The 27,476-nt window shown below is 40.6% G+C and overlaps 1 protein-coding gene across 2 annotated transcripts in view; it reads right to left on the bottom strand.

The window, feature by feature from the left end:
- The window catches only part of Lrba (LPS responsive beige-like anchor protein), a 571,922-nt gene that overhangs the window by 44,002 nt on the left and 500,444 nt on the right, over positions 1-27,476 (bottom strand). Inside the window, exons 48-49 of one of the 2 annotated variants that reach the window (XM_006976444.4) lie at positions 9,114-9,203; positions 4,332-4,524 (exon numbers count right to left, since the gene is read on the bottom strand). In XM_006976444.4, coding sequence (XP_006976506.1) covers positions 4,332-4,524; positions 9,114-9,203 — 283 coding nt within the window. The remainder of the gene's footprint in view (positions 1-4,331; positions 4,525-9,113; positions 9,204-27,476) is intronic. The other variant, XM_042279232.2, reaches the window with a different exon arrangement.

The following is a 27,476-nucleotide window of genomic DNA, read 5'->3' as shown; positions in this document are numbered from 1 at the left end:
GCTGTCTTGGTGCCATGTACATCGGGACACCAATGTATGTGTATTTGTAAAGCTCCTGGGTAACTATACACAGAGTAGGGAAATTCTCTAATGTGTCCACTAGTTTGGTCTTCTTCTCATGAGTAGGAATTGGAGAAATGAACAATTATACTTATTAAAATGTTCCCTCCCAAATATATGCATGTCTCTTAAAGAAACAAGAAGATGTAATTACAGAAAGAGTAAGGAACTGTCTCAACTTTTCTGCTTTCACTTTTTTAGAAATCTGTTCTCTAATCAAATACTGGCATTTCTACACACACTGTATCATTTCCATTGGCCATGAAAATGGCTATGTTTAATCAATTTTTATGCCAATTATAGATTCTTTTTGAAAGGTTTCTTATTCAGTTTAGCTAATATACCAGGTTTTGGTTTGAATGTCCTTTGCTTCATCCCAAAATCTCTTACATTTAATTTGGATAAGGCCCTCATTCAGTAATTTATACCTGTGCAACCACTTCAGGTTCAGGTGCTTCATAAAAACTTTACGGGTTTAATGATAAGCAGAATACCAAACCATTTCTACCGGTATCATTAGCCAGTTTTGAGGGAAAGCCAATTATCTTTAGGACTTGAACACATTTTCCAAACTTCTTAACAATATTTTTAAAATTATGGTGGGCTGGAGAGATGTCTCAGTAGTTAAGAGCACTGGCTATTCTTCTAGAGGACCCAGGTTCTGTTCCCAGTATCCACAGGCTAACAACTGTCTGTAATTTCAGTCCCAAGAGATCTGTCACCATCTTTTGGCTTCCTCAGGCACTGAACACATGAAATATGCAGTTAAAACACCCATATACACACACAAAAATACATGTTAAAAGAGTTTTTAAAAAAAGAATTATAGTGGGAAAAAATTCAGATCCTAATATTCCTGCTCCAATAGAAGCAATAATTAATTCACTGAGGTGTAGTCAGGACACCTGAATTCCCACTGCCACTGACCAGCCACAATAACGGTGAATGAAGCAACTCCCTAGGCTCAGTGCCTTTACTGGTCAAGACAAGAGAGGGATATTGTAGGTAAATGCTGACACCTCTTCTGACTTGGATTGGGATTCTAGTGGTTATTTTAATTATAATTCTAATTTGGATGGTGTTGGTGGTTTGAAAGAAAATGGCACCCAAAAGAAATGGCACTGTTAGGGGGTGTGGCTTTGTTGGGAGAAGTGAGTCACTGTGGGCGTGGGCTTTAAGGTATCCTGTGCTCAAGCTACTCCCAGTGACACAGACCACTTCCTGTTGCCTGCATATCATGATGTAGCCAGCACCACATCTTCCACGCACGCTGCCATGAGGATAATAAGACTGTACCTCTGAAATGTAAGCTACTCCCATGAAATGTTTTCCTTTCTAAGAGTTGCTTGCCATGGTCATGGGTGTCCTTTCACAGCAATAGAAACCCTAACTAAGACGGAAGTTGATACCAGGGACTAGGGTATTGTTATGATAGGCCTGACCATGTGTTTGTTTGAAGGAATTTGGACTTTGGCATTGTGGGTTAGCAAAGCAGTGGAATGCTTTAAGCACTGCTTAATGGGCCACAGAAGTAGAAGCATGGAAGACAGTGGTGCTAAGAGTTATTTAACTGTGTGTATGGGGTGGGGGAGGTAGTGGCTCAAGAGGTTTCAGAGGAGAAGCATATTAATATGTGGCCTAGAGATTGTTCTTGTGATATTTTGGTGAAGAATGTGGCTGCTTTTTGCCCTTGTCTGAAAAGCTTGCCTGAGGCAAAAGTGAAGAAGAGTTCTGGATTAATTCCATTGACAAAGGAAATCTCAAAACAGCCTAGTATAGACTCTGTCATGTGGTTATAAGTGTTAACTCTGATAAAGATTTATAATGAAAAAGGAGCAAGCTAAGCAAATAAAAATACAAAATGTACAGATTGAGAAAAGGGGTGCCAGGAAGTGGAATGGAGCTAAATCCTGTGTTCTGAGATAAATTAAGAAATTGAATAAAGGGAGTGGTGACCTCAGGGCAAGATCCCACCCAGCTAAGTTTCCAATTTGTGAAAAGGAATTGAAGAGTTTAGAGCCCAATGTGGTGGTGGTGGTGGTGGTGGTGGTGGTGGTGGTGGTGGTGGTGGTGGTGGTGGTGGTGGTGGTGCACACCTTTAATCCCCACACTTGGAAGGCAGAGGCCGGAGATTTCTGAGTTTGAGGCCAGTTTGTTCTACAGAGAAAGTTCCAGAACAGTCAAGCTTAGGCAGTAAAGAAAACCATGGAAAACAGAAGGCTGGTCAAGATGTAACTGAACAAGGGGTTGTGTTTCAGTCCCAGCAAGCAGCAGAACTTGGCAGCTTCAGCCACATGGTTCTGGCTTTAGAGTCAAGGATATAAGAAAGGCATTATAGAACCTTCCTCTGAGACTAAGGAAAGCCACCAAGGACAGGGATGTGTTAGCAGTGTCCTTGGAGGCCTAGAGAGGCCATTGTGTGAAGCTGTGAAGTTGGAGCCTGAATTACCTTGGAGACTCCAAAATGTTGGAGATGCCAGAGTCGTGGGATAACTGCCGGGGAGAGCTGCTAACAGGGAGTGGAACCAGCCCAAGAGAAAGAAGTGTGTTGTAGTCAACAAAGCTGAAAGGAGTTGGAGATCTGAAGAGTGCTTTGACATCAGACATGGAGATGCAGAGTTTGGAGTTTGCCCAGCTGGTTCTTGGTCTTGCTTTAGTCTAGTATTTCCTCACTGTGCTCCATTCCCTACATTTTGGAATGGTAATGTGTGTCCTGTGCCATTATATGTTAGACGTATGTGACGTGCTTTGGGTTTTAATTTTGCAAGGGATTACAGTTAAGAGATTGCCATAAGTCTCAGAAGAGACTTTGGAATTCGGACTTTGAAACAAGTTTGAGACTATGGGGACTTTTAAAGTTGGACTGAGTGCATTTTTGCATTATGATATGGCTATAAGCCTTTGAGAGCCAGGGAGTGGAAGGTGGTGGTTTGAAAAAAAATGGCCCTCAAAGAGAGTGGCATTATTAGGTATGGCTTTGTTGGAGTAGGTGTGGTCTTATTGGAGGAAGTATGTCACTGTGGGAGTGGGCTCTGAAGCCAAAGCTCAAGCTACTCCCAGTGAGACAGACTACTTCCTGTTGCCTGCATATCAAGATGTAACCAGCACTGTGTCTGCCTGCACACCACTATGCTCTCCACCATGATGATAATGAACTGAACCTCTGAAATGCAAGCCACCCCAGTTAAATGCTTTTCCTTTATAAGAGTTGCTGTGGTCATGGTATCTCTTCACAGCAATAGAAATCTTAACTAAGACAGCTGGTTTTGTATTCTAACAATTATTTCAATTGAATATGGCTATTTAGCACTCAGTGGAAGAAGACAGTACTGACAGGTATGCACTATTTGTACTCTGTAATTTATATGCTCCAAAACAAATTCTACCAAGCCATGAATAAAAGGATAAGATTGGTGTTCAGTTTGAAATCTCCAACTGTTTGATCTGGAAAGCTTCATTTCTCTCTCTTCAAACCTTGCACTCCCTCTCAGAGAATCTCCAGAGAAGAAGAGTCACCACAAAGCCCAGTTCTGCATTCTTGGCGGCTGTGGTGGCTCCTCCCCTCAAGTTGCTGGTGGCCCAAGTCCTCACCCAAAGCATTATAAATGGGCACGAACCCAGCTTGTGGTGGACACTTCATCACCCCTCTCCTAAAGGGTACATAAGCATCCTGCTTTAGTTCGGCTGTGTGATTTTTCTCCTGCTCCTTCTCCCACCTCAGTCTCTGGGGACTGGAGGACTCAACAGGAGTTGCTTTTCTCAAAATAAATCTGTTCTTTCACTTGTTCACTTCAGCCTGATCTGGCTTACTGCGTTGGCAGAGAAACCTATTTTTGCGTTTTACAGAAAACCTATTAGTTGGGGGCAGAGCTTTAACTACTGGAATGGCATTTGCTGTACAGGACTTCAGGTTTGATCATCAGAGCTTCACAAGAGCAAAGAAAGCAGAACTTCTGGTAGATTCTAGACAAAGACAGTTTTTCGTCAGATGTAATCCAAATGAATGATTTGGGAAGTGGTTACCTGATAAACCTATGTCATTTACAGGCATAACACAGAGTACCATTATACTAAAATATTTTGTTAGGAAAAAAATACTATGTTAGAAACAGTATTTATTGACAAGGATCAAACAGAAACCATCAGGTGCTAGAAACAGCTTATGTTTTAACATTTACACTGGACGCCTCAGGCGGGATCTCGTGAAGCCCCTAAACGACCCGCCATTTTGACTGAGACTAATGTTCCAAGTCTGTCCGTTTCTCACTCACCAGGAAGGTTGTGCCACTTGTTCACAGCGAAGAGCCTGTTCGCAGTGACAGTGATGACAGCAGGAGTTGCCAAACCTGGCTGGGTGTTGGCCGCGACGTGGGTCACAGGGGAGTTGGAAGGGAACTTTAGGACCATGATGACATCTTGCTGGGCTTGGTCTGTGAACATCAATGGACTCTGCAGGAGGAGATACTGTTGAGTGGACAGACAAGACCCAAGTAAACAAGGAGGAGACAGAGAGAGAGGGAGGATACGGGAGAAGAAGAGGAAGATCATGTTAAAACAGGCTGCAAGAAGACATGTGATGTTCAGAAAGTTCTGCACAACTGTGCATAGGATTGGCTTGCTTTGCCTATGGCAATAGCACTTTTTTTTTTTCAAGCACTGGAGACTGAACATTGGGCCTCTAACATGTTAAGCAAATGCTCTACCACTGAACTACATCTTCAGCTCATGTTGATATTTTTGGTGACTGAAGTAGGATGCATTAACTGAATACTTTAACAGTCTATAAATTTGGGCTGGAGAGGTGGCCTAGCAGTTATGATCACTGACTGCTCTTTCAGAGGACTCAATTCCCGGCACCCACATGGCAGCTCACAACTGTCTATAACTCCAGTTCCAGGGACTCTGACATCCTTACATGGAGTATGTACAAGCAAAACATCAGTTGCACATTAAATAAATATTTAAAAGAAAAGTCTACAAATTTTATTGGCTCCCTTTCCTTGCTTACTGTCATGCAATACTAAGAGATGGGTGTGATTTAGATTCAGAGTATTGGGGGCTGTATCAATACATTCCAGTTGCTATTATGTGTCACCCAGTGATCTTTTATTTTAAACAAAAATAGAAAGAATGAGAATAGGCAAATGATATGAAAGCAAGCTAAGGCAATTTCCAAAGACAATCAAAAGTAAGCCTTGAACATGAAGATTTTTGACAACTGAGGCAGAAATGATTAAAACAAATTTAGTTTTTAAAAGTAGGAAGCATGCATTTATTATTATAGTGGAGAATTTATGAATGTAATATGTAAACTTAGTTATAGAGTTGTTTCAAAGCAATGTACATGTACTTGTAAAAATATGTTTGTATAGTACATAAACCACAAATAGGATAAAGAGAAATACTGATGCTTGCTTTCCCTCTCAGTTACAAACAAAAAAACTCTTAAAGCTCAAGACATTTTTGATCTGTCCTTAGAAGAGTCAGAAATTAATTTAAAATACTATGCAAAATACTCTCTAATAATCAGCAGCAAAATAAATCTTGAAGACTACTAAGGATTTGGATCATTCCTATAGCCCATATGTCATAACCTAAGACACATAAAACACTGCTCAAATTTATTGGCTTTATTTGTCCTCTGTGGTCCTCTGCTATCACACAGTAATTGCACTGTGCATTTCCAGCATCCTCTCCGACCATGTCTATTTTCTAATAGCTGATTAGTATCATTCAGAACCGAAACACTTTGATGAAATGCTTCTGGCTGCTTTCCTACCGTCATATTTCAAAACACCAGGTATATGTAAATGTGGAGGCACATATATTTAACACATTTATTCAGAACTGCTAATAAAAAATTAAATACATTTGCATTTTTATTATCAGTCCTTTTAAAAAAGTTATTAAGAGTACTTAGAAAAACATATTGCACTAAGATTTCCTATTTGCACTCTTTGCATAAAGGTGTAAATAAAGGCAACTAATAAGCTACCCAGACACCCTTCTGAGCAAGTGGCTAAAAGCCAATCAATATTATGAGTTAATCCTCCCTGGATGCTCATTCAATTAAAGGTGTCAGTAATGCCTCATCTGATGTGGCCTCAATTAAATCCAACTATCTGATGGTGTGAAAACACAGGGGGATTCAGCAACAGCAGCAAAACCAGACAAATAGGCAGCCTTCGTGTGCCTGCTAATTACTACACCTGGTGTATATTATGGCTCCTGCACTTATCGCAGCACGAGGTGGCTTTAATTTCTGCTATATTCATATGTGTGTATGGTGGGAGGCAGTTGGATGGAAACGCATCTGAATGTTAGTAAAAACAATCAATCAATAAAAAGCAGGCCCTTAATTCTAACAAAACAAAACAAAACCAAAAACCTGACATCAGTAATCTTTTATATACAAACATCTACTATTTATATGGTTTTTATGAAATTAGATCTAGAAGATGAGGAAGAGCAATGACAATGTCCTAGAAGCAAGCTTTTAAAAAGCCCAGTGAAAGCAAATGAAGACCATTTCTGCCTCTCCAGCCTTATTTTTCAGCTATATTGTTTAAAAAGATTTACAAAAGTCAATTTATAAACTCAGAGAAAATCAGAGTAAACATAATCATAAAGTCTCCCTGAAAGGAAGTTCCTACATTTTTCTGAGATTAGCAGCTCATACTGTAAATATTATTAGGCTTAACTTGATATTTCTAGCCTTAAAAAGCATGAAGAAAACAAACAAACAAACAAAAAACAACAACAACCCAGTGTGTAGGAAGAACATCATGTTTCATAGCGAATCTTAGGGCCAACTCTTGGCTATGTGGCAAGGACAAGATACTTTCCACAGCAAGCAATAGACTCAACTTCAACAACTGTTCACTGCTGCTTACAACTCACTGTCCCTCCAGTTAGCTCTTCAGGTAGAACTCTGGGAGCTCCATTACATCCTAGGAAGGAGAACATGCTCCATCCTGAGGATGCAGCTCAGCAAGCCACGACAGGAACTCTGGGAAGGAGAGCATGCTCTGTCCTGCGGGGCTGGGCTGTGTCAATGTAGATAAACTGAGAACTCTTATTAATCCTAGGAGCTTCTGCTAGCCAAGCTGAGAAAAAGTAGGAAACAGCTAGCCAAATAAATCTTTTTTTTTTTTTTGTTTTTGTTTTTGTTTTTCGAGACAGGGTTTCTCTGTGTAGCTTTGCGCCTTTCCTGGAACTCACTTGGTAGCCCAGGCTGGCCTCGAACTCACAAAGATCCACCTGCCTCTGCCTCCCGAGTGCTGGGATTAAAGGTGTGCGCCACCACCGCCCGGCTGCCAAATAAATCTTATCCAGCCTCCCCAGATTAATGGTATGTCTGCTGAAAACTGGTTTCTTTTTCACGTGCCTTTCTTTGCTACCCACTTATATATCAGATTAAAAATAGAATTTGTACAGTTCTGAAAAGGAGTTCAGATATTCAGTTCAAAGGATAAAGATAATAAGGGCCTTCTACCCTACAGATCTGCCTCCAGGAGCCAATAATCTTTTGCCACAAGGAAGAAATGGTACAAAGGCCCAGGAGCCACAGCTGTGCAGTCACCCTGGAGCAAGTCAGTGGAGCAGTGGAAGGGTTTCTATGAGCATCACCCAGCAGCCCAAGACCCATCCCAAGCGATTGGCAAGACTAATCCAAATGCCCAAATGTAAATCATTCTTCCTACACTTATGGCACTATCTCTCATTGTTCTTGCTAAGCATGTGTTCTTTGTGTGTCTTGCTGTGCACTAGAGTCACCCTGGAGGTTCACTTAAATCTGGTTTCACTGGTTTAAAAACACCAGAGAAATGGTAATACAAATAATTTTTTAAATGTTTGTAGTTTATTATGGCCAAGTCACGTTACTATTGAAAAAAGGGAAAACTCTTGGAGGAAGAAAAAGGGAATTAAGAGGAAAGAGAGAAAAAGACACAGAAAAAAGGGAGGAGAGAGAAAAAAAGATCAGAGGCCAGCCAGCAGGGTATCACCTCTGTCTCTGGCCCTCGTGGATGTTTATCTTACCTTCCTACCATCTGTCACAATACTGCCATCTCTAAGACACAGCATGGAATTTAGATTTATCATAAGTTGTGCATAAGATTAATGCATATAGATTTTATGGTCTCTAGTCTAGATCTAGAACAGTAAGGAGCAAACTGTTTTATGAGGGATAATGCAAGAAAAAATACCTATAAGTCAGTTTTTAAAAATAATTTCATCATGTGAATCAATTTGTTGGTTTGGCAGCCAGCCCCCTCCCGCCCTCCCAACACATAGTTCAGAAACTAAAGGCAGAATAGCCACATCATTTTGCTGCCCAAGTCCTGATTCTAGGCTGGCTTTTGACTTGTTTTGACCAATGAAATTTGGCATATAAGATGTATGAGTTCAAAGCAGGGATCAAGAAGCTTCATCAGCTACTGATCTACCATGGGAGTGACCCATCCTATCTTTAGGGTGAGAGAGATGTAAGTCCACACAGAAGGAGGATCCACCATTCTCGGGCCACACCCAGTGGTGACTTAATGACCAGTATGAAAAGAGTGTAAGACATGAGCATCGATGTCTGAATCCCAAGAAACAATCAACTGCTGTTTTAAGCTATCTAGGTTTGTGTATGCCAAACTCCCACCCATTCCTTCTCCTCCAGGTTCTGACCTTTAGTGAACCTGTACATAGGAATAATTTTAAAACTCTGAAACTAGAAAATACAGTGGGATGTTAAAAATAAATACAATAGCAAAACAAATCAAGAAACAGGATCCAACTAGAAAAAAATTAAAATTTCCCACGTGGAGTCCTTTATTCTCCAGTGAAGAAACATGACAACTGTGTCCCTTTGAACCTTGCAACAAAAACCACGAGCTGATGAAATATGAGAGCACTGAGGCTGTGTACTTTCTCAGGACTCCGGGGGAGAATGCGGTAGTGTTTGCTGGTTGTGAGCAGGCCCAGGAGTGGTGGAGATCTCACGCCTGGTGAGGACTGGTGTGGACAGCAGGTACGAGCTGAAGAAGCGTGGAATCGGCACTCACCGCTTGCATGGCCGAACCTCGGGGAGGGTGGGGCTCTATGAGCAGTTGCGAAGGTGTCTGTCCAAAACTCCGGATTTGAGCTTCAACGGCCTGAAAGGGGCGCAGACAAGGGTGAGGGTTAAGAGAAGTTAATCACAGGCAGGAGAACAAGCGCCACCCAAATGTTACTTCATACTTGTTTCTAGTTTCATCTGAAAATCAACCCATGTTTCCACAAGGGACCTAGGCACCTGGCCGGGGCATTTAGGCCGAGATCAGCCTGCGGTATGGTGGAAGTTTCTACAAAACTACAATCTTCTCAGTGGCATGAAGCAGAGAGGAGCTATGATGGTACAATAAGAAAGCATCCCTCTTTGCTCTGTTACTGTCTTCTTGCTTTTCCCTTTCCACTTGTATCGTCTGGATCAACGATTAGCTGCTCTTTTACAGGCAGCTAGGAAAACTGTTGCTGCTTTGAGTCTAGTCTCCACTTCAACCTGCAAGCAGAAAGGAGGGTGAAAACCAAACCCAGTGCAGCACCTATAGAAACGGCCTGACACTGCGTGACTTCTGCCACAGGAAGATCATTACTGTCGCCAGTCTCTCTGAACCTCAGGGGCTAAACAACAGAGTAAAAGCCATATGCTGTGTCCCAGCATGAGACAGTGCAGCCAGGACCAACTAAGCAGAACAGCATGTGTGTGCCCTTTGGGGAAGGAGTGTGTGTGTGTGTGTGTGTGTGTGTGTGTGTGTGTGTGTGTGTATGTGTGTGTGTGTGTGTGTATGTGTGTGTGTGTGTGTATGTGTGTGTGTGTGTGTGTGTGTGTGTGTGTGTGTGTGTGTGTGTGTGTGTGTGTGTTTTGCAAAACATACCCTATTTTATGCTCTTATTGTCCACTTGGCACAGATGACTACTTCCCAGCCCCCTCAACATGGGAGAAGACTAAATGCCCAGAAGACCCAGACAGAGCTATAGTTATCTAGCTACTTTGTTTACTTATGTCTGTCTCCTCCCATGAAAGCACAGTAGCTATGAAAGGAGGCCCTCTATATCTGCCCTGGATCTCTAATCGGAGTGTATGAATAAACGCTCAAAGACTTGTGATGAGAAAGGAAGCCGGAATACAGAGGGCTCTTGGATACCAGCAAAGCAGTCCAGTCTTAACTCCAAGACTAAACGATAGAAAAAAAATCCCCTAAATCCGTAAGAAAATATATGTTCACCTTGTAAATATTGTAACTGTAATCCCTAAGAGAGTAGGTTTTCAATTTCTGTATGCTCTATAGGGCCCCATAAGAAAATATATGTTCACCTTGTAAATGTTGTAACTGTAATCCCTAAGAGAGTAGGTTTTCAATTTCTGTATGTTCAATAGGACCTTCATGCTGTAAAACACTTAATAGATCATAAACAAGGAAATACAGTCATTATCTAATACTAATTTCAAACTTTAATATGCTGAGGAGAACTCTAATGGTCTTTACAAGGACCGTGTAGAAACAATGAAAGCATTTATTCATTTATGCATTCAGTGATCAGGAAATGCACAAAATATATAGTTTCATTAGGTCCATCTCTTCCTCCCTCTTTTCTTCCTTCCTCCCAGCAGGGTCTCACTAAGCAGTTCAGGCTGGCCTTGAACCACACACACCTGACCTTCTGCTTAAGTCTTATTGTTTATTCAATTAAGAACACTGGATGTTCTTCCAGAGGACCGGGGTTCAATTCCCAGCACCCACATGGCAACTCAAAGCTATCTGCAATTCCAGTTCCAGGGGATCTGACATCCCCACACAGACATACATGTAGGTAAAATACCAATGTATTTTGTAATATGTAAAATAAAAATAAATAAATAAATAAAAAAGAATATATTCCTCCCATAGGAAGAAGAGTGAATGTAGTTGGAAGGTTGACTGATACTTTGAAACAATCTGTCTGGTGAGTAAAGGCAAGCTTTAAAACCTGCAGAGGATGAAAGATCCGTGACAGCATCTCTGTGAGAACTAAGTGGGGAGGCAAAGCCAGCATGGGCAGTGGTCAAATTCTGCACTCACAGCATCCACAAACTCTGTGAGCTAATGCTGTTTCCTAACCCAAGTTTAAATGTTCTTACTTATAGACTAACAATAAAAGGTTAAGTGATGTTGGATGAACACCAGGGCAAAGTGCTTTGCATAAATTAGATCCTCAATATGGAGTCAACAGATAGTCCCTGAGGCCAGCTAACAACTACTTGTTTGGAATTTACTTCCCCCGGATATTTTCCTAAGTCACTTTAAACTTTATTATAACATTATTGTGTTCATTTTATAGGTAAGAAAAGAGAAAGAGATCCTGGCTATCTAGCTTAAGACAATGAAATGGCACAGTCAAAATTTGCACCTAAGCAGCTTTCTTTTTCTAGGCCAGCCTGTCAATCCTTCAGCACTCCTGTTTCCTCTTCTGTTAGGCACACTGTAAGGGGTGAGGGAGGAGGCTGAGCACAAGAAAAACACAAGCTTGCAGATGAAAGGTGAGTATACAATGTATGAATTATCTATTATGTCATCACCAACATTTCTGAACAAAGTGTGTTTAGATGCAGTAATAGGACAGCATAATGAGGCAAGGGCTGGTTTGTGTGTCCAACCTTTTAACATTTTAACAGGACCTACCAAGTTCACACTAAAAAACCTCACTCTCATATTATCAAAAAGAAAGAAAGAAAGAAATTGCAAAAACAAAACAAAACAAAAAATCCCTTCATATGTGTGTGTGTGTGTGTGTGTGTGTGTGTGTGTGTGTGAGAGAGAGAGAGAGAGAGAGAGAATACATAGTTTCAGTGCTCTGCACTTAGCACCAGATTAATAGATTAATCTCTGTTCTCCTTCTAAAAAGGAGAGGTAATCACAATACCTTGCTCACAGAACTGTTTGGAAAGTTAATAGTTGTGTGTGAAGTTCAGCACTGTACTTAGTACATTCATGCTAAAAAGCACTAAATCAAATGCTGTTGTTACTAAGTTTGGGATTCAGTGTGGTCATTCAATACAGCTGAAACAGGGAAGGAAGAAACATTTTGAGTCTTTCCGAAGGCTCATAATGGTGGCTGGCATTCTACAAAACTGAAATATGGCTTGGATTTTGAAGTGTATTTTTGGGCTAAGAGTCCACAGACAGAGTGATCTCTTCAGAGCTTTAGAGAGCAGTCAGAAAGCTGAGTTGAGCGCCTTAATCCTCCAGAAGCTATGTGGCAGAAACAAAGGGTGAGTGTGAAAATTACATCTTAAAAATCAATAGGTTGTAGAGACGGATGACTTTGAACACTGAAGTAAAAAGACAGAACTCTCTGACTTTCCTTTTGTCTTAGGAGTTCCAGTTTCAGAGAGTAGTAAAACAATGAGCAGAAGTAGGGGTTTCTGTTGTATAGACCAGTTTGACAGGAGAAAGATAGTAACTTGTCAACCTCATGGAATCTGCAGTCAAATATGCAGAAGAAAGTCCAAGCCTGGCTCTGAGGTGAGAGATGGGGTGCTGATTGGGGTGTTACTCACCCCAAGGAGAAACTGAAGCCACCTGCTTTGGTTTTGCTGTCCTGTGTATGTGCTCTCTCCCCGTCCCTTCCCTCTCTCTGAAATGAAATCTTACATGAAACCTCAGTGTATAGAAAACAGGGTGTATATAGGGGTAAGGCTCAGGGCTCTGGAGCACAGATTGAAACACTCACTGATTACACTTCAGGAAGAGCACAGGAGAAACACACACACAGAGACCCAGAGCTAAACCAGGAGCTAAACTAGATTTTGAGAATCTATCTAAATGAGGAAGGAAGAAGGCAGAAAGGGCACAGGGTGAGTGGGTAGGTGGGAAAGTAGTGGACTGACATATGAAGAACATCCCCACAAGAGCGTGACTATGATGGGTAAGTTGACGGTCAATTTTACAGGATCTAGAGTCACCTATGAGGCAAGCCTCTGAGGACACCAGTGAGAAATGTCTGATGATTAGGTTATCTTCTAGGCATGCTTGTGAAGGATTCCCCTGATTAGGTTAATGAAGTGGGAACACGGAGTCTATAGTGGGCAGCATCACCCCCTGGCTTGGGTCCTGGCTGCATAGAAAGGGAAGAGTGAGCTGGGTACAAACATTCCTGAGCTGCAGCTTCTTAACTGTAGATGTAGTATCTCAACGTCCTGCTACCATGCCTTCCCCACCAGGGTGGACTATACCCGTGACGAGGTGCCAAAGTGAACTCTTTTTCCTTAGGTGCTTCTGTCAAGGCATTTTATAACAGGAGCAGGAAAAGCAACTAAGACAATGGCCAATAATGCTATGACCACAGACATGCTAAATCACCATGACCCAATACCACATACACCTTTAATTAAGACAGTATCTGTCTTAATACAACATAAAATGTCTTTCAATTGATACTGTTGTGAACTAAAGAGATATGGAGTCTGGGGGTATAGTTCAGGGGTGGAACATGTTGTGATGGTTTGAAAGAAAATGGCCCCCAAAGGGAGGCGTGGCCTTGATGGAGGAAGTGTGTCACTGTGGGAGCAGGCTTGAGGTCTCTCTTGTTCAAGCTTCCTTGGTGTGACTGTCCATCGACTTCCTGTTGCCCACCAGATGTAGCACCCTCAGCTGTTCCTCCAGCACCACGCCTGCCTGCATGCCGCCATGCTCCCAACAAGGATGATAACGGACTGAACCTCTGAAACTAAAAATGAGCCACCCCAATTAAATGTTTTCTTTCTAAGAGTTGCTGTGGTCATGGTGTCTTCACAGCAGTAAAAAACCTTAAAAGAGAAGTTGGTACCAGGGACTGGGGTATTGCTGTGATAGACCTGACCATGTATTTGTTTGGAGCATGGAAGACAGTGGTGCTGAGTGTGATTTAATGAACTGTGGGGAGTCTACCTCAAGATGTTTCAGAAAAGAAGAATTTTAGTATGTTACACAGAAATCATTCTTGTGATAGTTTGGTGGAGAAAGTAGCTGCCTTTTGTCTGCCTGAGGCTAAAGTGAAGAATTTTGGATTTATTTTGTTGGCAGAGCAAATCTCAAAACAGCCTCGTATAGACTCTGTTTGTGTGGCTTTTAGTGGTAACTCTAATGAAGATTTATAATGAAAAAGAGCAAGTTGAGCAAGGTAAAATACAAAATAAAAATTTTGAGGAAAAAAAAAGAGCACCAGGAAATGGAGCTAAATTCTGTGTTCATGAAGATAAATGGATTAAGAAATGGAATATAGGGAGTGGTGACCTCAAGGCAAGATCCCACCCAGCTAAGTTCCCAACTTATGAAAAGGAACTAAAAAAAAAAAAAAAAAAAAAAAAAAGCTTAGAGCTGGTTGTGGTGGGGTACACCTTTAATCCCAGCACTGGGAAGGCAGATGCTGCCAGACCTCTGAGTTTGAGGCCAGCCTGGTCTACAGAGAAAGTTTCAGGACAGCCAAGCTTAGTCAGTGAAGGACAGAAAGCTGGTGAAGACATAATTGAATGAGGGGGCCCAGCAAGGAGCAGAACTTGGCAGCTTTGGCCATGTGGCTCTGGGTTTAGAGTTAAGGATAGAAGAAAGGAGTTATAGAATAAAGTCACATGTGTCAGGGGTGTTACTGAATGGAAGCCTAGTAGAGAGGCCACTGTGTGAAGCTCTGAAGTTGAAGCCTGGATTGCCTGGGAGAACCAGATGTTAGAGATGCCAGAATCATGGGTTACCTGCTAAGGAGAGCTGCTAATAGGGGTAGAATCAGCCCAAGAGAAAGAAGTGTGTTGCAGTCAACAAAGTTGAACAGAGTTGGAGATTTGAAGAGCATTTTGACATCAGATATGGGTGGACATGCAGAGTTTGGAGTCTACCCAGCTGATTTTTGGTCTTGCTTTGTTCCAGTATTTCCTTGCTATGCTCTTCCCTGGGATTTCTAATGGTAATGTATGTCCTGTGCCATTATATGTTGGAAGTATGTAATCTACTTTTTTATTTTTACAGGTGATTACAGTTAAGAGATTGCATGAATCTCAGAAGAGACTTTGAATTTTGGACTTTAAAACATTGATGAGACTCTAATAGTAGACTATGGGGACTTTTGAAGCTGGACTGAATGCATTCTTCTTCTTCTTCTTCTTCTCCTCCTCCTCCTCCTCCTCCTTCTTTCATTATGATATGGGTATAAGCCTTTGGGAGTGGAATGTGGTGGTTTGAAAGAAAATGGCCCCCAAAGGGAGTGGCACTAGGAGGAGGCGTGGCCTTGATGGAAGAAGTGTGTCACTGTGGGACAGGCTTTGAGGTCTCTTTTGTTCAAGCTTCCTCAGTGTGACTGTCCATCAACTTCCTGTTGCCTTCAAGATGTAATACTCTCAGCTATTTCTCCAGCACATTTGCCTGCATGCTGCCAGGCTCCCAACAATGATGGTAATGGACTGAACCTCTGAACTGTAAGCCACCCCAATAAATATTTTCTTTATAGGAGTTGCTGTGGTCATGGTGTCTCTTCATAGCAATAAAAACCCTAACTAAGAGACATGCTTAGCATGTATGAGGCTCTAGGAATATTCCTAGGACTTTCCATACACTGTTTGAAAACAAAACAAAACAAAACTGGGAAAAGATATAGCTGATGGGATAACTTTCAAAAATTTCAATTTTTTCTTTTAAACATTTTGGAAAGTTTTTGTTTTATTTATTTATTTATTTATTTATTTATTTATTTATTTATTTATTTATTTATTTATTTATTTATTTTTTGGTTTTTCGAGACAGGGTCTCTCTGCATAGCTTTGCGCCTTTCCTGGAGCTCACTTGGTAGCTCAGGCTGGCCTTGAACTCACAGAGATCCTCCTGGCTCTGCCTCCCGAGTGCTGGGATTAAAGGCGTGCACCACCACCGCCCGTTTTATTTTTAAGATGGACGCAAAAGGCAGTCTAGGCTGCCCTCTAAGTCGTGATCTTTTGTCTCTGCCTCTGCAGTGCTGGGATTACAGATGAGCAGCACAGTTCCTGGCTCTGAAATGTCCACTTTGATAGAGCCAGTACACCACTGAGCACTCTGAGGAAATGCTCGTGGGATGACCACTCTTTCCAATGTCATCATGGAAATGCACCCTCTCCATGTGTTTGTGAGGGTATTTTCAGAAAGGCTTAACTGAGCCTGCAAACCCCACCATGAATGGGCATGGAACCATTCTGTGGTTCCAGGCTTTGACTGAATAGAAAGCAGAAAAGGAGGAAGGGAGCTGAACACCAGTATTCATCTTTCTCTGCTTCCTGACTACAGAAAAAGTGTGTCCAGCTACATTACAGCCCTACCTCCATCACAACAGACCATAGGCTCAATACCTAAAGCCAAACAAACCCTTCTTTCAAGTTGCTTTTGTTAGGCATTTTGCCACAGCAGTGAGAGAAGTAAACAACATAGACTGTTTTAAGTGGCACAATATAGTGTGATTATCCTATCAATAACAGAATAATGATAGATTAAATAATAATCAGTTTCTTTCCAAGTCCTCAAGGTATCAAGCATTTTTAGACCTAAATGTTTTGCTTCCTGACTAACGCTGAGTTAGTCAAAGGTGAAAAAGCAGGAAAGGTCTTCTTGAGTGCAACAGTAACTGAGAACACTTGAACGATTATGATCTTCCAGCGGCATGGTCACACCCTGTGTCCGCCAACCAGTCTACCCTCCCTACCATTTAAAATCTCACCCTCCGTTTTCATGTGTAACTACCCCTGTGGTGGTGATCTGTGTTGGTTACAACTGTTTCTTCACTCTCTTCCGCAGCCTCTTTGGTTTTACATTAGATCTATTCTCTTTTACTCTCGATCTTTTGCTAACTTCATTCCTACGAACAAATTAACTCATCACTGCAAATTCCCTTCTTGTGCATGCCAATGTTCTCAACTGAGACCTCCCCTCCTAGAAAGGATTTCTACTAGGTTTCAAACTTTACTGTGGTTAGAAACATGTCCAAATCCAAACCCTGTAGAGAGTGCTCACCCATGCCTCTGTTTTCTATATGCTATGTGCCATCTCATGCCTAAAGTAAACATGCTAAGATCTGGAAAAGTTAATTTTATTCTGGCATCCCTCAGGCTGGTGATTGTATGTTCAGAATCTCAGAACACTTTAAATGGTACCCTTTCTCTTTAACATATAATCAGTTGTAAGGTTCTCTTACTTCTCTTCTGAATCTGAGTCCCTATAATTTCAACCACTGGGTGTTGTGATGGTCTCTTTACTTGGTCCCTTCTAAACTCATCTTTGTGGGATATTTCTGTGACCAATGTCATTTGTGGTTCCTGGTTCTTAACAGATGAAGGCATAAAGCTAGATAGGGAAGTTTTTTTTACTGCTTGCTCATACTACTGACCAGAGCATGCTGTGGATATCACTCTGTATAAATAAACATTTAGCCAGTAGCCAGACAGGAAGTATAGGCAGGAGTAACAGAGAGGAGAACTGAGGGAGCAGGAAGGCAGAGGGAGAGACCTGCCAGCCACCACCATGACAAGCAAGATGTAAGGTACCGGTAAGCCATGACCACGTGGCAACTTACAGATTAATAGAAATGGGTTAATTTAAGATAAAAGAAGTAGATAACAAGAAGCCTGCCACGGCCATACAGTTTATAAGTAATGTAAGCGTCTGAGTGATTATTTTATACGTGGGTTGTGGGACTGCGGGGGCTTGGTGGGACCTGGAGAGAAGCTCTTCAGCTACAAGAGCATGTACCTGATCTGGCCTTACCGGAGTGGATACTCTGCCTCTTCAGTACACTGGAGGGGCCAGAGTTTCATGCGTTTCTGTGATGCACAGCCGAGAGAACAATGCCTCATGCACAGTGATTATGGAACAAAAGGATCTGCTGAGTGCTAGCTACAAGCTAGCTCAGGAACTAGATGACTTGTCTAGGGTTCTGTGCCAACAAAACCAGATTTGAGAAATGAAGAAAATTCTTTTTTTTAAGATTTATTTATTCATTCATCTATCTAGCTATTTATTTATTGAGGCAGGGTTTCACCATGTAATATTCTTGGCTGTCCGAGAACTTGCTTTGTAGACCAGGCTGGCCTCCAACTCACCGAGATCTGCTTGCCTCTGCTTCACAAATACTGAGATTAAAGGTGAGCAATACCACACCCAGCAAAATTTCTATTTATTTATTTATTTATTTTTATTATTTATTTATTTATTTTCCAGAGCTGAGGACCGAACCCAGGGCCTTGTGCTTGAAGCGCTCTACCACTGAGCTAAATCCCCAACCCCAAAATATTTATTTTTAAGTGTATACATTTGTGTAAGTGTATGCTCTGTGTGTGTGCATGTGCGTTCATGTACATGTTGTACACACTTCTCTCTCTCTCTCAGAGGTCAGCTGGGGTTATAGGCAGTTGTGAGAACTGAACCCTGGTCTTCTAAAAGAGAAGATGTGCTCCTGAACATTGAGCCATCTCCCCAGATCTGAGGATTATTTTTGATGAGGGCAACATGGGAGCATGGTAGAAGATGGGAGCATTAAGTGAAGATGCATGTCTGCTACCATGGAGACCAAATAGGTCTCTGTGGGCAGTGCTGAAACAAGTCACTGAGGCGGTAATTCCAGTCCCAAATCCCTTGAGGGACATGACAATACTCCAGTGTCTCACTATAGCAGTGACTGTTAAGGTACAGTGAGAATTCATGGAGGAATATTATGTGTGATCTGAAAAGGCCCCTTGGGTAAGTCTGTTTACAGCTCTCTCTCACGTTTCCATGCAGCCTTTGGAATAGAGCAACAGACAATGCAGGGAATGTGGGGGCTGTAACTGAGGCTGGAAATCATAGGACATACACAGACATTTAGATCTGTATGAAGTTCAGTAATGTGAGTTGGTAACAGGGTAGCTTAAGAATATCAAATGCATTACCTGTTATTAACGAACTCATCTTCAAATTCAGAGCTTTACTTTCAAGGGTCTTTTCTCAAAATTTGTTACATAAAATTCTTATTTTGATATGGGGTAATGAATCTCAATTTAACTGTTAACCAACTTCATTGAAAATAACATCTTTGGCCTGAAATTATCTCAAGCAGAGTTAGTCTAGGTAATGAGCTAGATAGATTCATTGAAAAATAAGACAGTATACTTGTCTATTAGAAATTTAAATTTTTACCTTTAATTTAAGGCTATATAGAAAATGAAAACACACTACAATATCCAAAATTCTGAGCACTAGCTGGCAGTCCTCATGATTTTCTGAGAGGTTGAACACATCTCAACTTGCAAGATGTTTAGTTTTAAAGTGGCAATTTGATGACGTGACTTCCTAACTAAAATTCTCCCATCCACATTCCTGATCACTAAGTAATGGCAGAGTCCAGGGCCAGACACTCAGAGCGTGTAATCAGATGGGCTTGGCTCAAACCTCAGCATTCATGTATTAGCTGAGTGATGTAGGGAGTTTTCAACCTTTGGTGTCTTAATTTCCACATCAGAAACCTATAGTAACAGTTCTGGGTACTGTAGTGAGATGTTCAATAAAGGAATAAGTGAGATATTGCAAGCACTTAGAATGGTAGTAGGTATAGTAAGCCATCCTCGAGCGTGTGATATTATTGCAGCAAATATATAAAGGACTTAAAATATAAACACAGTGTCTGGTTGGGGTTTAATCAAAAACTTCCCACCATTAAGAGAAATAGTCAAACAGTGGTTTGGATCTTGCCAGCATCCTCTAATGTGACCAGTGTCATTTGCCTTTAAGTCCTTATAATATTTCCATTCTCGTTTTTGTTGTTGTTGTTTTGTATCCCTTTCCTCTCTGTGAGTTCCCTTCTTTATTGTGTAAGGCTGGCTCAGGCCGCTCTGGCTTGGTGAGACCTTTTTTGACCTCACTTAGATTATCTGTGCCCCTGCCTGATTGTTCTTGGGGCAATGGACCTACCCTGTTTATCTCATGTACTAATTATTGAATGGTTTTTAATCTATTTTTCTGTCTTAATGCTTATACCGTAAGTCTTCTTAAGAATACAGACTGCCAAGTATTTCTGCATTTCTGGGGTTTGTATATAGTTAGGTATGCAGTAAATATTTACCGAGTGAATAGCCATAGACATCACCTTAATTCAGCAGAGACACAGCTAAAAGATTCACTATGACCAGTGCAGAGCAGCTTGGTATTGAGCAAAATATTCAGTTAAACATTTCTGCTAAAAGTTTGGGTTATTATATAATATTCTTGTTCATCAATTCCCAATTATTTCTGTAAATAGTTTGTTATTACTTTCTGTAATAAAACCTGAGCCCACCCAGAAGCATTTCAGATATTGAAATATAGAATAATAAAAAGATCATGAAATACCTCGAGATATTCCAGTAAAGTCACATATTTAAATTTTATAAATAGCATCTCAAATATTACCTGGAGACCTTATTAATGGATCTCCAAGTGGACATGTGTTGAAACCTTGTTAAGCTGCTCATTCATATTGTGTTTGTGCCAACTACCACATACTTGAGTGATTTTATAGCTACATATAAAGCAGCCACATACATATCTATATAATCAGAGACAAGAAAGATACGGGATGTTTTAACTTAGTAACAATGCATCTGGCTTTTGCTTAAGACTATCTCAGTCTCTGAACTAAGCTTTTTAATTTAACTAAGAGAACAAGTTAACTCAGCACAATGCAGTAACCAACAATAAATGCATAATTTTACTTTGAGGTGGGGGTTAGGCTAGAAATAACATGAACATATGGCTGCAGTTAATATGTGTACCCCTTTTTAAAGCACACAACTTTGACATTGCGTTTTATGTCCTATATTTTTGCATCTAAAAGCACTATAAAATTAGAAAAGGGCAACACAAACTAAATAATTTGTTTACAAACTGCCTTCGTCAATATGTTTACATTTTTTGACATCACCAAAGCTAGGCCCTGGAAAGTTGTTAGGTGTGGTCCATGGCATCCCACTACTTAAGCAAAGTTCCCTCTTTCCCTCTCCATATCTGAACACAAACCAGGGAAGAGGTTGTGGTTCTCGCTGTGTCTGGCCGGCTATCTGATGCCTCAGTACCCTCCAGAGCCACTGTTGAAAATTTTGCTTTGATATCACATGAATATGAACCAAGTGACAACGGAGTCATTATATATTTAACTTTGCACTCTATTCTTCAAGGACAAAAGTCTCAATAGCATCAATTGTAAAGGCCAAAGAAAGGGTCCACACAAAGGACCTGACAAAAATGAGATGAAAATCCCCAAGGAGGAAACTGTCTACATAATACACATGGCCTTATTTGGATAATATTTCTAGCTGGTTAAAAGTCAAACAGGCAGCGTCAGTTAAAACCATTTGCAAACCTGACCAAGCCCTGCCTCCACGGCTCAACCTCAGGAAAGAAACAGTTACTTTTGAGTAGTCAGTGCTGAAGTTCACAGAACTACAAACGGAAAGGCTGGGATGTAGCGCAGTGGAAGGGTGCCTGCCTAGCATGTGAAGACCTGAATTTGAGCCCCAGAACTGAAAAATAGGACAATAAAAATTTTAAAATGGCAGTTAAAGCCTAACTCAAATTAAATTCTAAGTGACCCAGAAATACACAGTTAGTAACAAACAGAACTGAAACACCAGAGAGTATAATCATTACAAACGAACACAGCCTTGCAGGGGGAATGGAATTTTTTTACATGAGGCTACAATAGAACAAAGAATAGTTAATGTGTAAGTAATACACATAAAAGAGGGAGACAGTAGAGAAATAAGTAAAATTCAGTATGGGTGATTCTATCTCATTTAAGAATTAAGACAGCAAAACTGGACATAGAGAAAAATATCTAAAAATTCAGGAGTTGGATTTTTATGTTTATAGATAGGACTACTGATTCTACATCTGTAAATATTCATAAGAAAAGGATCACATGGAGGCAAACACATTTAAATATAAAAGTGTTTGCTAGGACACTCTTAGAACAATAAAAAGTTTAAAAAAATAACCTAAATTAATGATGATAATGGAAGACTATTCAACCATTAAAATGAGTGAGTTTCTGGGAGCAGGGGTGCACATTTTTAATCCCAGCACTTAGGAGACAGAGGCAAGAGGATCTCTGTGAGTTCCAGGCCAGCTTGGTAACACAGTGAGAACCTGCCTCGAAACAAACAAAGAAACAAACAAACAACATGAGTTGAGCTGAATGTACACCCTATGGGAAAACCAATCTAGAATATACTGATAAAAAAAATTCTAGTCACATTTAGTATACCTAAAGTATGACCTTATATAAATAAAAATATATTGTTACACATTGTTACATATGCTACATGTGAGTATACAAATGCACATGAGGAACATCTTAATGTTCAATCTGGAACCATACGTACCAAACTAGCAGTAGCCCTTCCTTCAGGAGATGGAAGGATGAAAAGATTGGTAAAAGAAAATATAAACTTTCTTTACTATTATATTTGATATCATATACAAGGATAGCTTATTTTTAAAGTAACAAAGAAGTCTTAAAAAGTCTTAGAAATCTAAAGAAAGGTCTGCCACTGTTTGAGATACTTTTATGAAGCTTAATTTATCCACGAATGAAACAGTCAGAAATATATTTTAACAACGCAGGAATCTCAGTTGATAGGTCAGTCAAAAACTTATTTCTATTTGATGACAAGGAGGCCCTATTTTTCATAAGATTTTAGTATTATTTAAGATAAATATAAATATTTAAGAAGCATGACACTTTTTAACATAAACATCCAAACAAGACTAAAAATGTATCGGGTAGCTGGAGGCATATATACACATGTCATAATGCTATAAAGTCCAAAACAGCCGCAGGCTGAATAAAAGGAAACTTTGTTAAAAAAAGAGAACACAATGAGGAGACTGGATAGAGGGGCAGTTAAGGAGAGAAAGAAGCATTTTTATCAGCAGCTATGTCAATGATGCCATGGAGGGAGACACACGTGCAGAACATGAAGAAACTCATTTGTGGAAAGATACAGGTTTTCCTACTAATGCTTCAGAGCTGAGCCCCTGCATTCCAAGCACACTCAGCCGAGGCCCAGCCCCAGACTTCGTAGTCTCCAGTTCCTGGAGCTGTCCATCTACTATAGCATAATCCCAGCTGCCAATCTGAAAGAAACCAGCTAGTCAGGGCAGATACAACCAAGAAAAACAAATGTCACTCAGTAACGCTCAGCGGCACTGCGCTCATGGCTAACTTCAAACAGTATCTCTGACTAGAACGCTGATGTGCTCGCTCTTTCTAAGCACCTCCATCTCTGGCTACTGGAAGCCAGGAGATAAAGGCGCCTGCTTCGGAAAATAAGTGGAATGTCTTCAAAAAAGTGACCAAGGCCAACAGTAAGCACAGTGAGCACACAGCAAGTTCTTAACAACATGGCATCACTGTGCAGCTAACAGCTGCATTCAGAGGGTGGGCTATTCCTCAGACCCCAACAAGTATACTTCCACCGTGTCAAGTGGAGATGCAGGGACCGAGTCAGCTGTACATCTGGGAGGTACAAACAGCTGTACTATTTCCCTCAAAATATCTGTGAGCATCCATTGTGTCAAACACCAAAGTGAGTTTCACTGAGGAATTGGACTGCGGGCTGCCTAACTGAAAACCTGAAAGACGCCCTCAGCACATACAATCCTAGCAGAGACAGAGTAGGAAGGACAACCAACGTATGCAGAATATAGTTTACTGGACATTATAGAGATGTGTCCTTGAGTCAAGTGTGTCTCCTACCCTGGGCTTCTTTGGGCTTCTTTGCATTCTAAGTAAACATTTTCATCTTACTAGAAATTAAATAAAACTACTATAGAAAATATATCATACTGCCAAGTAATTTTATGTAGCTTTTTTCCCCCAATCTATGCCATCCTTTTCTTTTTTAAACTTTCTAAAAAGTTTCCATTTAGTAAGAAACTTAGTGATTAAATTGAGTAACAGTGTAAAGTGGAGATGACCTGAAGAAAATGGGTTCACTCATGAGGCAGAAGGACAGAGAGAAGCCCAGGGTTCCTGAGACACTGACGAGGATTAAAGATCGAAACAAAACATGAAAACATGCATCCTTTGCTTTACACCATCTACTATGTAATTCAACTGCTTATTTACTCACTTAAGTGACGAATCCGAGTACACACAGAACTGAGCAGTAATGACAACTTTGATGCTCATTTAGTCCATTGAGGGAAACTTTGTCGTTATTGTGGTTTTGATGTACAAGGAAGTCTGGCAAAATGTCAATGTTTTTTTTAATGTAGATTTTCAATTAAAATTGGACTAATCCTGGCCGTTTATTTGGCTTCTCATTGTATAGTTCCTGCCCTGCACTGTGTCAAAATCGCCATCTGTGCAACACACTTCTGGCTAGTGATGTTTCAGGACTGTTTCTGTAGCACTGTGAGTTGCGGATGCATGAAACTGTAACTTAGGGCATCCAATACTCCTAATTTACTATATTGCTCAACCACTGTAATCCTGTTGTCCTGGCCTTAAATCTCACTGCAGTCACAACAAAGACTCCTGCCCCACCTGCTTAGGATGGGCTTACAGACCACTCCCACAACTTATTCAACAAATGTTAACAACGCTATAAATACCAATTGTGTTTATGCTTTCTGAAAGATTCACGGCCAGTGTTCTGCAGCAGCGCTGAGCTGAGCTGAGGCTGACTCCCACCACGAGAGTGATGGAATTCTAAGCCAAAAATGCTTTTCCTTGGATAAGATATCTGATTTGCTACTGCTGTCATGAAACTGGGGTCATGTAAACTTAAACACGGCTGCTGCTGCTTTAGGGAAACAGAGCTTCTCAGAGTGATTATGAGTTGCTAAAACAGCCCCTGGAAGGATAAGTCTGTGAGAGGCCAGCGCAACCACTGACATGAAACACAACTCAGGGAGTTTTCAGGCTTGACTTTCATGCTACGAGACCTACTGTAGATAATTCTTTAAATTGAGTAATATCTTGGCTCTCTCTCCTCTTCTGTATCACAGTAGATGGAGCTGGGATTTATTTTCAAAAGAAAATCAATTTTAATTTCTGAACACATATAAAGTGACACTGTCTTTGCTTGAAAAGTAAAGGAGAAAACAGCACGTCCATAAGAAATGTAGCGAGTGCACACAGCAATCTGCAAGGTGAGAAAGCAGATAATTCTGCTCATACTAACTCTGTTCCTCTGCCACAGCCCACAGTGGCCTGGGCCTCCACACACATGGCCAGAATCTACCTAGATCTGTCTCATTCCTTCTTATCAAAGCCTACTGTCCGATCCTGGTCACTGACATTGAATTGATTGGGAAGGGCTATTTGAGAAGGAAAAAAAAAGAGAAGATTTGTAGTCAAATAAATCATCTCTAATAGGGCAACTCCAGGCGGCATGAGGATAGCACTAGCTAACAGAGCCCAGATCTGGGGCAGAAGCTTTCCAGCCCATATTTGCACTGCTGGATTTTTTGCAATGTTTAATAGTTAAAATTTAAACATACACTTCTAAATCTCTTTGTGTAAATTTGTATGCACACAAGCACATACACATATGTATACACACACACACACACACACCCTAAACCTCCTTCCCCCACAGGGTAATGGACCTAGGATTTAGACTTTATAAAGCTTAGTCCAAAAGTGGTCTCACTTTTACATAATCACAACAAGGATGATAATTACCAGTAATACATCTAAATTTCCCTAAAAGTAGAAAATTATTCTCTTTTTTCCTGTCAAACACCATGGGAGATATGAAGAAATAAATTGCTTTAATTATATTTAAAAAATCCGGTTCAGTTGGTTAAATAATGAAATAAAACAAAAACTGATATTGAAAGTGAGCTGATTTTGAGTCAGGCAAAAGAAAATAACCTTTGTTTTCCCCTGATATTCATGTAACGATGGCTCAGTGGAGTACCACACCCTGGCCACAAAGGATGGGCAGAAATGCCCACTCTGGAAAGCAACCACATACAGCCCAAAGTTACTATACACACTCCCATCTTTCACACATTCCCAGTGAAGATTTCTAAGCAGGCTGGTCTTTTCCCTTCAAAAAAAGGAGAAAGAAAGAGTTGTGTCCTCACAAATAGATGAATTTATCTGTTTTCTCATACTCTATTAATATCAGAGGTTTTCATTATCTTTTAATCTTCAATAATCCAATAGGCAAAAAATGCCATTGTTTTTAAATTCAAAGTTTTGGGATACTAGTACAGACTATATATATGTTTTCTCTCTAGTATTTGTGCACCATCTGTCCTTATGGTTTTCTTTATATACAGAAACCAGTTCTCACATGAGGAGCATGCCAATTTCTGTGATTTTCACCTTCCTCACTGTAAGGTTACATGCTAAGTCCCAATCTCACATGCTATATCTAGATACTCTTTATTTTAAATGAGTATATGTGATACATTTGGAAATTATTTCACTAGGATGTGAGGATGGCACCATATTACTTTATGTTCTTAATAATTAGGCAGCTCTCCTGACATTACACCCTGACTAAAATCACCCTTTGCTTGTGATTTAAATCACCACTTGTATCACATCTTCCAAGTGTACGGTGTCCATTTCTGGAAGCCTTATGTGGTTGCACTGAACTTGAATTCCTTCATTAGACATGCAGTTTTGACTACTACAGTTCATGTTTTCTTGTTCATCACATTCCATTCTAACAATTCTTGTGTGAGACAGAACAGGAGGGGAACAGAACACGTAGGCATCTGGACACAATACCAAGATTGAGAACAACAGCTTGAGAAGAGAAGGAGAAGAGAAGGAGAGCATGGACACTGAGGAAGAACTGCTGGAGGCTTCTTGAGTTTAGGGCCAATAGCAGAAATGCTCCGAGCTTTTATGTGTGGTGCTGGTGATAGAAGCCAGGGCCTCAGACGTGCCAGTCAAGTACAGCACCGCTGAGCTACAGCCTTACCCCTGAACAGAAACAGTTCTTGCAAAACAAAACAAAACAAAACAAAACAAACAAACAAACAAACCGTTTGATTAGTAGGTTCTGCAGATGAAGTCAGGTCATCAGGGTTGGTGGCAAAGCACTTTTACCCACTGGGCCGTCCCAGTGGCCCTCAGGGTTTTAAAAAGTTTATATCTCACCTGCTAAACACCATCAATGAACTGTCTCCTGAGGCATTAAGGCCTAGAGAATGAGCTCTCCATATGGGGATGGAGTAAACACAAATTACAAGTGAATTAGTAGGTGAATTCTGGGTAAGTAAAGGTATGGAATAAAGGCTTAATAGGAAAACCATACCTACAAATACAATTATAAATACTGCAAAGAAATGGAAGAAAAGATGTATATTAAACTTTTCAAAAATAAAGTAATGGTGTAGAATAAATATTTTAAAAACAATTACATTTTATAAAGTAACAAT

Source organism: Peromyscus maniculatus, chromosome 6 (assembly GCF_049852395.1).
Source record: "Peromyscus maniculatus bairdii isolate BWxNUB_F1_BW_parent chromosome 6, HU_Pman_BW_mat_3.1, whole genome shotgun sequence".
NCBI lineage: Eukaryota > Metazoa > Chordata > Mammalia > Rodentia > Cricetidae > Peromyscus > Peromyscus maniculatus.
The sequence above is the reverse complement of the archived record's forward strand: the minus strand, read 5'-3'. Positions and strand labels throughout refer to the sequence as shown.